The sequence below is a fragment of the Suricata suricatta genome, chromosome 3 (genome assembly GCF_006229205.1).
Source record: "Suricata suricatta isolate VVHF042 chromosome 3, meerkat_22Aug2017_6uvM2_HiC, whole genome shotgun sequence".
NCBI lineage: Eukaryota > Metazoa > Chordata > Mammalia > Carnivora > Herpestidae > Suricata > Suricata suricatta.
Window position 1 is genome coordinate 119,562,561 of NC_043702.1, and position 13,762 is coordinate 119,576,322.

Sequence of the window (13,762 nt, forward strand, 5' to 3'; positions counted from 1 at the left end):
ACCTCTTCCCATATTTGAAATAGAACCTGGATGTGACATTTTGGTAGTTCCGTCTGACATTGCCGAATGCTTGATGTCGTCATCTGGAAGCCTCAGAAGTAGGTAAAATGGCTGTTTGCTAGGCCACTGTATGAAGTTGGGAACACAAAAGAGACTGCGTGCTACCCCACTCAGAGTCTTGCCAGATTGGCTCTTTAAGATGCCTGAAATTTCACAGTTGATCCTTCATTGTTTTTCCTTAATCCAAAGATTAAGTGCTAATGCAAATACTCCTGGGAAGGATAATTCATTGACCTATTATCAGTCATGTATATACCTTAGTTGGAATGTGTTTGACAACCAATTCACACAAGAAATAATGCATGTAAGAGTCACTTTGTCATCCATAAATTGTCAGATAAATATGGAATTTTTTGAACATATTTAAAAACTTTATGAATGAGATAGAACATAATTTACATACATTTTGATTGAAGAATCAACTTTACCATCTGTCTAATGTTTATCAAGTGTTTATTATATGCTAGATATTGTTGAAAGATTTCATGACAACAAACCTATGTGAGGTAGGTATGATTCTTATTTTCATTTTACAGATGCGGCAGAGAGATGCTAAGTAACTTTTCAAAAGTCACACAGCTAATAAGTGTCTGAGCCAGGATTTGGACCAGGCAGACTACTTCTAGAACCTGCACTATAAATCACTTTCCTACTTAGTTGCTCTCTTCTAAGGAATGATGGCTGGAACATATGGGAGAAAGAAGATTTGTGAATCATGAAAGGCCTGGAGTTATTTAAAACTATTACTATATCAATATCTATTACAATATAGACACAGTTTTCTTATATCATTTCCTCAGAGAACCCCACTGTGCTTATTGTGGTCTGAACATCAGCATAATGGAAATAATTAAAATGATGTCAACAACAGGTACTTACTATCATGCGCCTGATGTAGTTACTTTTATCGCCTTCATCTTCGTGATCTTTGCCATCTTTGTCATTACCATCATTGTCATTTACTGAGGGCTTACCATACACTGTAGTCTAAATGATCTCATTTAATCCTCAAAACAATCTTATGGAGTGGGTATAACCATTCCCATTGTATAGATGATAAAACTGAGGTTCAGAGATGTTAAGGCCATAGAACCAAAAGTGATAGAGCTGGAATTTGAACCTAAGTCTGACTTCTAAGCTTATGTTCTTAACCATTTCACTATGTCCAAAATTTTAATAATACTTCTAAAACCACCACCGCAAAATACCGCTTATTAAATATGCTTTAGTGTTAGGTTGACCCTCTATCAGGCTAATCCTATGTCATGATTTCAAACTACGGTTTGTGGGTTAAATCCAACCAGCTGCCTGTTTCTGTATTAAAGTTTTACTGGGACACAGCCATACTCATTCACCTACACACTGCCTTTGCGCTAAAAGGTAGAGTGAGTAGTTACGACCGAGATCCTAAAACCAACAATATTTGCTATCTGGATCATCACAGAAAAGTCTGTGGACCTCCCTGCCTTAAACCATTTTGCAATGTGCATGTATTACTATTCTCATTTTACAGATGAACACACTGGAATTCAGAAAGATTAGGTAGCTTGTGCATCCAACTATTAAAGAAAACCTGAGGTCTAGATGACTCCAGAACTTGTGCTTTTCTTCTTTGAAACTTACAAAGGCAACAACTTTTATAAGTACCAGTTGAAGGAGAGGAGATTTCTCTAATATATGTTAACAATCTGCTTTTCAACGTGTGACACTGCTGTTAGAGCTGTATGTTTTCTGCTGACAAAGGGGTATTAAATTCCTCTTACCTTCTGAGAATTTACTGTATTTAATTCCTTGGGGGTGGATGCTCAAGGGCTTGTCTGCCTTATTCTTGAAGTGAACTTTCATGATGTCTCCAACTTCAGCATACAAAGTAGGCCCAAGAAGTCCTATGGAAACAAGGATTTATAATGTGTCTGTGTTCAGAACTGCTGAAGACAGAGTTGCTAAGCACGAACCCCATGAGTGACGACGGTTGGCCTTCCTCCTGGTCCTGAGGCTGACCTGCTTGCTTGTCTTTGATCTAGAAGGCTTTGCCAGCTCATTGCCCCTACATTGCAGGCAGATTAGGACAGGAAGGCAGAAATGCTTGGCTTGTGCCCAAAGCAAGTCAAGAGCGAGGAGGAATAGTTCTGACTATGTCCGCCCCATTCAGACCCACTGTCATTTCTTGGAGATTACTGTCTTTGATCAAGAAAAGAAAGATGTTTATTTTCAATTACACAGGGTGATTTGAGGCAAGGTGCCTGGCTCCATTAGATCTCCCTGAGGTGGGAGACCTCAGAGAACTCAGTGAAGTGAGGGGGAAATCACAAAGTACTATGGCCCTGAGGCAAGTTCAAAGTCCCTGAGGCAAGAGTGAGCTTGATATATCCAAAGAACTGTAAGAGAAATGGTGTGGGCAGAGTGAGAAGAGAAGCTCCCAAACTACTCTGGGGATAAACACAGGGTAGGAGCTACTGCTAAGATGTGGGCAAAGTGCTACAGGAGGAGAGCGGATGAAGGGCCAGTTCTACCTGAGGACTTGAGGGGAAAGTTGATGCTTGAGTCAGACTTTGGAAAAACCATACATGGGAATTTCCCAAAATGTAGTCCTTGATTCTCTGCATCAGAATCATGTGAGGTCTAACTAAAAGACAGATCCCCATCTCTGCCCCAATGAATCAAGTCTTGGGAGGTGGAGTTTGAGAATCTGCATTTTTAACATTTGCTCCTGTGTGATTCTGATGTCCTTTACATCTTGAGAACCTGTCACCAGAAGTCCTATATCAGATAAGTGACAAAAGTTGACTGTTCTCATTTCCAAGCCATCTATAAGCTCTATGGGGCTGGCTTCTCTCCACTAGGAATCACAGGAGAGCAAAAAGGAAGGAAGGTACACTGATCACAGAGTTCAACTGGCATCCATCTGCAGTGGTGATGATCATTATAATAGGGCTTCCACATACTGTCTCCTTAACATGCGTGAGCACTGTGAGTCATTACATTAGTCCGAATCTTCAAGGTGATATTAACATACTCATTTTATAGATTAGGAAACTGAGCCTCAGAGAGTTTAAATATCTTGCCCAGTATGGGATAGCTAATGAGAGGCAGCTAACCTATCTGACTCTAGATACTGAGCCTTTAACTACTTTTTTATAGTCAACCCCTCACCCTATATGTATTCATTCACTCAAAAAATATTCATTGAGTGCCCACATTGTCCTAGGTGTCAGAATTGTAATGATGAGTAAAATAGATGCCTTCACAGAGCATACAAAAAAAAAAAGGAAAGACAGATTTTAACAAAAAATCACACAAGCAGTTAATTATAAACTATTATGAAAGGCAAGTACAGAATACCCTGAAAAGCATGTAACAGAGGGATCCCGTCTAATCTTGGAGGTGTGGAGGGGCTCAGGGTTGGGAAATGCTTCCTTGAGGAAGCGGTGCTTTAACTGAAGTTAAAGTGGGGTTAGTGTGTGCAAAGGGTCTGCAGCACAAGAAAACTTGGCCTCTTTAGAGAACTGACAGGTGGCCATGGTGAAGGAAAAGCTTTACAGGTAAGAGAGAGGAGCAGAAAGTGAGACTGAAGGCATAGTCAGAGGCCCCGTCATGTAGGGCCTTCTAGGCCATTTAGAGTTTTGCCTCTAAGAGTATCTGGAAGCCATTAGGGAGTGTTTAGCAGGAGTCAGACATGGACCAGATTTTGGGTTTTAAAACTGACTGCATTTGTGGAGGGTGAGTTGAGGAGAATTCAGAGTGGATGTTGAGAGCAGATAGAAGGCTCCAGAGGGGTGACATTGGTGACTTACTGTAAAGTTACAGTGGGGAAGTGATGAGAACATACTAGAGAGCTATCAGGAGACTGAACTGCCAGGACTCAATGGATGGGATATGGGTGTAGGGTGAGGAGGACCAAGTTGCTATGGATGGTTGGTGACATTCTGGCCAGGTGGCTGGGTGCAGGAAGGTGTCATTCTCTGAAAGGGAGGTCATTGTGAGAGAGTTTTGTTTGGTGAGTGTGGTAGGCAAAATGATGCTCCCCCCCAGATGTCCCTGTCTTAACTCCTGGGACCTGAGAATACGCTACCTTAAGTGGCCGAAGGCTCTCTGCCCCTTTGGTATGATTAAGGCAAGGATGTTGAAATGGGAGACTCGGGGCGCCTGGGTGGCTCAGTTGGTTAAGCGTCCGGCTTCGGCTCAGGTCATGATCTCACAGTTTGTGGGTTCAAGCCCCATGTCAGGCTCTGTGCTGATAGCTAGCTCAGAGCCTGGAGCCTGATTCAAATTCTGTGTCTCCTTCTCTCTCTGACCTGCCCCTGTTCACACTGTCTCTCTCTGTCTCTTAAAAATAAATAAAAAGCATTAAAATAATTTTTTTAAATGGGAAAGTCTACCTATTGGCAATGAGAAAATAGGATTTCTGAGACTGAGGCCCTATTTTTCTCTGTTCCTATCTTTCTACCCACAGTTTTCTTTTTTTTTTTTTTAAGTTTATTTATTTTTGAGAGAGAGAGAGACACACACACAGAGACAGAGACAGGGAGAGAATGAGCAGAGGAGGGGCAGGGTCTGAAGCGGGCTCTGGTCTGACAGCAGAGAGCCCAATGCAGGGCTTGGACCCATGAGCCATGAGATCATGGCTGGAGCCAAACTTGGAAGCTTAAAGGACTGAGCCACCCAGCTGCTCCAGTACCCAGTTTTCTTACTCCATTCACTGAACTCCCAGTGCTAGAGTTTATGCTGATCTTGTCTCTGAAGCTTTTTGTTCATTTTTGTGTTAGCTCTACATAGGACCATGGAGGTCACATCATTCAATCCTCATTTTAGAGATACTTACAAAGCCTAGGATGTGGGGGCAGGGAGGGTGGCTTGCTCAAGGTCAATCAATCATTGGGAGGCACTGCTGGGGTTAGAACTCAAATCTCTGGACTCTTGAACCTTTCTCTACCACCCTGCACAGAGCAGGTTCAGAACCCCTGACTTTCCTGAAATAGTTCCAATGTCTACACCATTTCTGACTCCTGACCACATCTGGCTACACTAGCTGATCTCTCTCTTCTGGCTGCTGCCCTCAGTCCCAGCTGCCGGGGATGCCCAGGGGCCCCCACTGGCTACTCCCACCTGCCGGGGATGCCCAGGAGCCCACAAGAGTGCCGACCATGTTGTGCACTGTGTTTCGTTGCCATGGCTGACTCGCTCGGGTGATCTGTTTGTTGGCATCACACGTCTGCAAATGCCCAGTGCCTAGGATAAGTCTTCTAAGTTATTTAATCTCATAAGACCTCTTGCTGCAATGAATGATTTGGAATATTTATTGGCCTCCCTTTCTGTTTCCTCAGAATTAAGGCAAAACAAAGGGATGTTTTCATAAATGCAAACCAAATACCTTCACGCACGTGGGCAAACACATGCCTGAGTGTTGTTTGAGCCGCTGCTCGACTTCGCCGTCAGCCCGATGGCCTGAGACCTGTCCTACCCTCTCCTCGGTGCCCAACAGTGTAGTGGGGGAAGGCGCCGCCTGTCTTGTGGTCCCAAGAAGGTAGCACAGCAGGTGCCCTTAGTTTTGGACTTGAAAAGGGCCACATGAAGTCAGCTAATCCAATCTCCTGCTCTCAGGTGAATAAAGCATTACAGAAAACAGGGCAGCCCATTGTTGGGTTATCTTAAAACCCCTTCCGGGTTTCATAATCCTCCTTGAAAAAATTCAGAGTCAAAACTAACCATTTTAAAGCCCCAGACAGGATTCCTGAAAAGGAGTCTGGCCCCTCCCCCTGTCCACAGGCCCTCAAATCTCATTGGAGAGACACCTTCAGACTCTAGCCCTGCAGCCTCGCCCCCACTCATAATTCCAGTGACTTCTGGGCTCACGCTGCAGAAGTGGCACATGACTCTTCCCACGTTCGGCTAGAATTGTACCCAGCAGATGGGTGGAGCAGGAAATAGGGGAAAGACCCCAATGACATAGAACCAGGATGGGGAATGGTGCAGGGCACAGAGTCAAAGGTAATGTTTAGACCCAGAGCTTCTCAGGCTTTGCCTTTATCCCAGATTTGCCTCACTCTATCAGCAGCTGTAGACATACAAAGGTGAATTAAATACTGCCCTTGCCCTTCAGGGGTTCATAGTTAAGTACTTTTGGGAGTTTAGGAAGAAGCTGCTTTTAAAATGGGTGTTAACTGAGGGCTGAAGGGGGAGGGGGAGAAAGGAAGGAGGGTGATGGTCGTGGAGGAGGGCACTTGTGGGATGAGCACTGGAAACCAACTTGACAATAAACTATAAAAAATAAGAATAAATAAAATGGGTGTTAAAATGCCTCAGAGTTCACATAAAACAAATATGTAATGAGATACACAGGGGTTGACAGGCGATGCTTTAAGTGCACAGGGCTTAAACATAAATTAATGACCAAGGTCTACTTTTGTTTTTTAAGTTTATTTATTTACTTTTAGTTGGAGGGAGGGGCAGAGAGAGAGAGGCGGGGAGAGAGAAAAATCCCAAGCTCCACACTGTCAGCACAAAGCCCCACTCTGGGCTGAATCCCAGGAACTATGAGATCAGGACCTGAGCTGAAATCAAGAGTTGGATGCTTAACCTACTGAGTCACCCAGGCTCCCTGATTAAGGTCTACTTCTAATTAATGAGGCTGAATTAGGAAATTTCCACAGAAGTTAATCATCTCAGAGGATTCTGATCACAGTACTCTCCTCTCCAAAAACTATCAATGACTCCTTTATGGTTAAAAGGTAGTCTCTCCAGTCTGGCATTGCCCTTTCTTTCTTCCTTTTTTTTTTTTTAAACATTTTTAAACTGTTTATTTATTTTTGAGAGAGTGTGTGACCAGGGGAGGGGCAGAGAGAGAGGGAGACACAGAATCTGAAGGCTCCATGTTCTGAGCTGTCAGCACAGAGCTCGACGTGGGGCTCGAACTCATGAACCGTGAGATCATGACCTGAGCTGAAGTTGGGCCCTCAGTCTACTGAGCCACCCAGGTGCCCCTGGCATTGGTCTTTCTACCACTCAGCCCAGTGGCTTACACAGACCACACATTCAATTCAGTTAAGTTGGCAAAAGCCACTGCCCAATTCTTCTCTCCGGGCCTAATGAATATGTTTCCCAGGTCATTCTCCCTTTACCCACATACAATTTAATTTAATTAAATAGTTCTGAAGTATCTGTTGTTGTACATACTAAGCTTGGAGCCAGAATTACAAAAACCAGTGGACTCTGTGACAGAGGGCAGGCGATCCTTCAGCCCTCGGCCCTCAACTACAAGCTTGATTTCATGTGGAACCTTATTGTCTGTTGCCTCGCTGGCCCCGAGAAGGTAGTGGGTCTTCTACCTCAAGCTGATTCAGCCCGAGCTCTGAATCTCATCTCTTCCTGTTTCCTCTGAATCAGGTTCCAGCAATTCTTCTCTCTCAGATATCGTTACCTTCCCCCTTCTATTGGATTCTTCCCTTGAGCCCATAGGTATTTTAAGTCACTGTATTCTTGTTTGTAAAACTCCTCCAAAATATATGTAAGCCCTTCATTCCCTTCCAGGACTACCTCGTCTCTCCTTGTAGGTGGAGCCAAGTTTTAGGATTATCTATAAATTCTGCCTGTTTCCATTTCCTCATTCACTTCCATTCCATTTCCATTCTGCAGGGGAATGACCCCAGGGAAAGCAAGTAAAGAGATTTTCAAGAGGTGGATCACTAAATGGGCTAGTAAAGTCAAGTAGGAAAAGAACTGGAAAAAAAACATTCGTTCTGGGATCTCAGAGGTCATGGATGCACTTTTTTTTAATGTAATTTCAGTGGACTTATATTAGAGAGGATTAGGGAGGGAAGGTACAGAGAGGAAACGATATTATAGAGAATGGAGTGGACTACTTATATAGGAAATTGGTAGTGAAGTGAAGGGGAGACCAGGGAAGGGCAGGCAGAGTCAAGGGGAGATTTTCTTCTAGATAGGGGTCATAGCAGTGTTTTGTTTTATTGTTGATTTTTGACTGAAGGGCAGGCTCCAGCTAAGGGAAGTCTGAAGATAAAGGGAGATCAGAGGAGGCAGAACAGAATGGTTTGCACAGAGAGACAGAAGGAGGAGTTTGGGAAAGTTGACTGTTTTCAGTTGGTCAGTGTGGGAGGATGAATGAATTATTGGCCAGGGGCCCAACGGGAGTTCTCTCTTAATGGCCTCTATCATTCCCGTGAAACACTGTACCATATTCAAGGTCTGAGAAACCCATTCAACCTATTTGCCCTGATTAAAGAAGAGATGAGGAAAAAGGAGAGATTTTTCTTTGGAAATGACAGCTATTTTATACCTCACACTAAATAAAACAGAAGAGATGGGGAAAACAGGTGCAAAAGAATCAGACATACATGGTTCCTTTGAACGAGTCTAGGGACCCAGATGGAAGCAAGAGATCATTTGTTAAGGTTCATCTACACTCAAGGCTAAGGAAGCCAGGGAAAGGTTCTGTCCTGTCCACTACTGCCTCCTTCAATGCCCAGCCCATAGTGGGTGCTCAACAGTAGTCTGTTCAATGAACGAATAAACTTAAAAGTTCAAACACCTAAAAGTTTTATTTAGATTTTTGATAAATACACAAAACACCCATCTTCCTGGGCCATGTCACCTCATGGGCAGAAGGGCCCCTGGCTTTAATGCTTTGCTGACACTATTTTGAAATTCTCAAAAATATGAATCAGGGGCCCCACATTTTCTTTTTGCACTTAGACCCACAAATTACGTAGCCTGTACTGGTTAAAAACAACAAAAGCACACATTTCTACAAAATGTTGCTAAATAGCTATGTTAGATATATATGAATATCAAATTATTCATAGAGATTTATCTTTAAAATTAAATAATATACTTCAGGCTTACCTGAAATTTTGGATCGTGGTTTTTCTTTCTTAAAATATGGTTCATACTCTCTGTAGACAATTTTCTTAAAGGAAGTTGCAAAAGGATTTGAACTAGAAATAAAATACAAAAATTAATTTGAAAGGTGTATATGACATCTACATCTCATCACACAACAAATGGATTTCTCGTGTCCTCAGATGTGTAGGAGGAATACCCGTATTATAATGGTATTTCAGAAACCCAAGATTTTATAAGTATGAATAATACGTGAAGTAAATAAAATAATTATTGATCTCTTTAAGAATATTCTGTTGAAATAACTAACTATTCTTTCCCAAATTTAGTCTGCCTTAAATAATGTTGTTACTCAGAATCCATTTTCTAAAAAAGGACCTACGATCATTGTGTGAACCCAAACTTTAGGCTTAGATTTTAAATAACTAAACACATAAGCAAATCCTATATGTATAAATACATGGGCAATTTTTTAAACTGATGAATCAAATGTATATTTAAATTATATACTGAAGAAGACTGTAAAGTACCACTGATTGGGCGGACCCCATTTCTAGTGGAGCAGGTGGAGATGACTAATGGAGTAAAAGCCCTGGGGATTCATACCGGAAACAAACTAACAAATGAAAAAAACCAAGTCTCAGAAAATGTTAAGTAACTAGTCCCAAGGAGAATCAATGGATAAATGGCAGAGCGAAGACTCAAAGAGGTGAACCCTTTGAATTCATGGTAAAGTATTCACAGAAGGGAGTCAGGGGAAGTACTGAGATTCTGGCTTTTTTTCTCCTGCATTGCTAAAGATGGGCGCAGCGTTCCTACCGTGGTCTTAAACTCAAAGATGAAAGTAAAAGGGAAGATAATTGGGGGAAATTTCTCAAAAATGTCAAAACCAGTTGAATAAACTGGCTTTGTGAAGCTTCCTAAACCAGAGAAAGTGGCCCCCCGTAAAATCAGGGCATGACAGAATGGAATGCTCACCACCTTTGCTGCGATTTCTATATAGTGCAGTGGGTCAGACAGGGTTGTGGATTCAGTGTCTGGGTTTGAATCCCGTTTCTACCCCTCATTAACTGTCTAAGCTTGAAGAATTTACTGAATCCATTTGTAACTCAGTTTCTACAAGTGTGAGATGAGAATAATAGTAAAATCTTCAAGGGGCTGTTAAAAGTATTACATAAGTGGATACTGCAAAGGGCCTGGAGCTGGCACAAATATTCAATACGTGTTAACTAGTCATATTTTTAAGAGGCAATACAAGTTGGCTTTTAGTCTTCAGGTTTTCCTACCAAGTAGAAAAATCTTTAATTGCAGTAATTTTTGTACTTTTAAAAATGTGGGATACAAGAACTGTGCTACTGTTTGGGGGCAGAATTTAAGGAAGTATGAGTAAGTATTTTGGGAATGAGTAGCTAGCTATTCGAGGTAGTGGGTTCTCAGTTGCTGAAAGTCACTAGAAACTAGACAACCACTTGGTGAGGGAATTGGTGCTTAAGGTGTGTGTGGGGGGGGAGGGGACTGGAAGGTTCAAACATCCATGTTAAAAATGTACAAGAGAGTTCTTAGAACCCAAGAATCCTAAGATTCTATACGGTAGGTGTGTCCCTAATGTGAGAGTCCATTTATATTTATTTAGTTTTTTGTACATTTGAAAACGACCTTCCCCTTTCCCACTCCCATCTTTAAATACAAGACCACAGATGATGGTGTAAAATATTTACTAAGCAGAATCAGACTTTTGTGTGGGGTGTGTAATTTTAATTTTTGTTTAATAGGGGTATATTTTCTACCATATTTCACTGTATATACTGTGTGTACATACTGAGTTATGTCTGCTTTGATTTTGAACAACTGAATTGCTGTTCAAAAATAATCTGTCTAGGGGCGCCTGGGGGGCTCAGTTGGTTAAACCTCTGGCTTCGGCTCAGGTCATGATCTCACAAATTGTGAGTTTGAGCCCCACATCAAGCTCTGCGCTGACAGCATGGAGCCTGGAGCCTATTTTGTATTCTGTGTCTCCCTCTCTCTCTGCCCTCCCTCCCTTGTTTGAGCTCGGTCTCTCTCTCTCTCAAAAATAAATAAACATTAAAAAAAAAACCCAAAAATAATCTGTCTAAATAGAAAGCTGAAAATAATGGGAATTCCAACATGCATGATGAATTTTTCATTTATGAGGATTTTCTAAAAATGATTTCTTCAAATAAGAATCATATAAAGCTAGACCATAGAGGGGAAAAAATATATGTTTTAATTTTCAATATCTGTTACCTACATACATGTAAGTGACTGAACAGGTTTGCTTAGGGAAATTTTCAAAAACATTTTCAAAAATATTGACTTCATGAGTTGCCTCACTCCCTCTCCCCAACTCTTTTCCCCCCTTTCCCCTTCCCATGGTCCCCTGTTAGGTTTCTCCTGTTAGACCTATGAGTGACATCTGTCCTTCTCCGCCTGACTTTTGAATGCTGAGCACAAACTGAGGGCTGAAGAGGGAGGGGGGAAAGCAAAGGGGGAGATGGTCATAGAGGGGACACTTGTGGGGAAGAGCACTGGGTGTTATATGGAAACCAACTTGGTAATAAACTATATTAAAATTTTTTTTTAAATAAACATTAAAAAAAACAAAAAAAACCCTCAAAAATATTTACTTCAGACTTCAAACAAAAATAATAGACATATTTCATCTTTAAAGAGCATTCTCCTGCTAATACCAGATCTAGTATTAGCTTTGTGTTAAAATACACTCTGGCAAAGAACGGAGTTGTCTATACTGATCTCCTTAAAGGGAGTGTCATTCAGCTGTGGGTGCAGGACCCTGGAGAACAAGCTCTTAGTTTAAGCAGCCAGATATTCAGGTTAGAGTTTTCACTAGAAAGTACCAGAGAGAAATGACAGGAGTTGAGGTTCAAAACTATTACCAGTTGGTCTAGGTTATCACTCTATGGTTTTGACTCAATAGTTGGCACCAGCGGTATGACTCTTACCAGAATTCTGGAAACCCAACCACAGGGTGAGAACATGGGGATAACCACTCATGGCTCCCCGTGCACTCACCGTGTGAATCAGGCCTTTGCCCTGTGTGGTTCTGATTCCAGTATTCTGCTTGTTTTCAGAGTCAGCTACAGAAGAAAGAGCAAACTCACAACATAAGCTCAAGGGTGCCCCGCAAAGACAGCAAGCGAGTTCATGTCTGCCCAAGAGCAAGAGAGATCAATGTCGGAAAGCCTGTTATTTTCTCTGGGGTTTTTGGCAGTTCCCTAAGGCTGTGGGTGTGATCAACTTGAAAGATGATATTTAAAATAATTTTTTAAGTAAGGATTTCTTATTCTTTTAATACCAAGAGAGTATGTAACACCCTCCAAAATAACCCAGTTCCAAAGTAATTCCTTAAAGGATGTAATGCTATGCATGGCAAGACTCTTTAAATATTACATTATTTTTTGGCAGATTGCTTTGGTTTTGTAATTGTAAAAGAGGAACATGTCTTTCACAATCATGTAAACTGTGATGTTAAGTTAAAAAAAAAACCGAGTCAAAAAAAGAGTTAATATCTGCCACATGAAAATGCAATAAAAATCAGATGAGATAATGTACACAAATATATTAAGCAATGAACCATATGTGTTTGTAGTAAATCAATGTAAGCTAGATATTAATTTGATGTAGGACAATTTTTTTAAATGTAAAGAAAAAACAAATTTACAAATAATTCCATTACTTATTGAATTTATTTCTGGTCCATGTGTGTGTATTTCACGTTTTATCCCAAATAGGACACAGAAATCTGTATTCTGAGTTCTTCGCTTGAAATAACCTGAGCTTTTCCCCATCTCACTAAATTTTCACTAAAATCATGTTTACTAGCCTACCAAAAAAAGCCTTTAAAAACCTGAGTCACATTGAGAGGTTTACCATTTAAAAGTATAAAAATATAACTGGAAATAGTGAGTAGGTCCTATAACTTGTTTAATTTCTGGGAAGTCTTATTTCCAACCTTTCAATTAGGAAAAAACAGTTTGCAATTCAGAGATAGAGTTTTATTATTTAAGGTACCTTTTAGTTACATCTATCTGTTAATAGTGACCCTTCCAAAATAGCCGTGGTAGACTTTATCCCAGGGAAAAAGAAAATGTGAAGGGAAAAAAACCCTAGCCATATGAAGAAGAAAAGGTAAAACAAAAATGTTGCACATTTATGGATTGATGATGGTTTGAAAGTCATTTATAAGAAAATGGCAGTTTAGCAATTGTAATTGGACAATCTGCTTATAATAAAGGACAAAGTGTACACCTTTAGCTACGTGGAGGACAAAATAAAAAATATGTGACTAGAAGTTCTAGAAAAATACCAGCCTCCTAAAATGCTGGAATGGGACTTTGCAGGCAGGCTAATGAGGTGGTCAGTGCCTGCTGCTTCTGAATCGATCAATATATTAAGCCAACGATCAACCCCACGAACAAAACTGTATTAAACTCTTGAGAGTAGCATCTGTATTTCCTAAATCCTCAGAAGGCTACGCTGCATTATGTAATGCACCGTGTTGCTAGAAACAAAAACAGCAATTGTGTTTAAAACTTAGCGGCAAATCTTTTGCCGTTTTGCTTTGCTTGGTAAGCCATGCACACAACTGCAAAGGAAAAGTTCCCTAGAAGCACCGAGTCTGTGTTCCCGAGCGGACCCCCGGACACCAGAGCCGCCTCACCTCAGGTTTGCGGGCTCGGGGCGGTAGTTCCAGCGGATGCCCTGCGCCGCCACGTAGAACTGCCTCAGCCGCGCCGCGTCGGCCCCCGGGACCCCCCAGCCCGCGCAGCCGGCGCCCAGGACCACCAGGACCCAGAGGCGCGGGCAG

General features: G+C 41.5%; 1 protein-coding gene across 1 annotated transcript in view; it reads right to left on the reverse strand.

Annotated features, from left to right (window-relative positions):
• Window positions 1-13,762, reverse strand: part of F5 (coagulation factor V) — a 70,872-nt gene that overhangs the window by 56,558 nt on the left and 552 nt on the right. The window contains exons 3-5 of the mRNA XM_029933349.1: window positions 13,616-13,760; window positions 8,920-9,011; window positions 1,824-1,946 (exon numbers count right to left, since the gene is read on the reverse strand). Coding sequence (XP_029789209.1) covers window positions 1,824-1,946; window positions 8,920-9,011; window positions 13,616-13,760 — 360 coding nt within the window. The remainder of the gene's footprint in view (window positions 1-1,823; window positions 1,947-8,919; window positions 9,012-13,615; window positions 13,761-13,762) is intronic.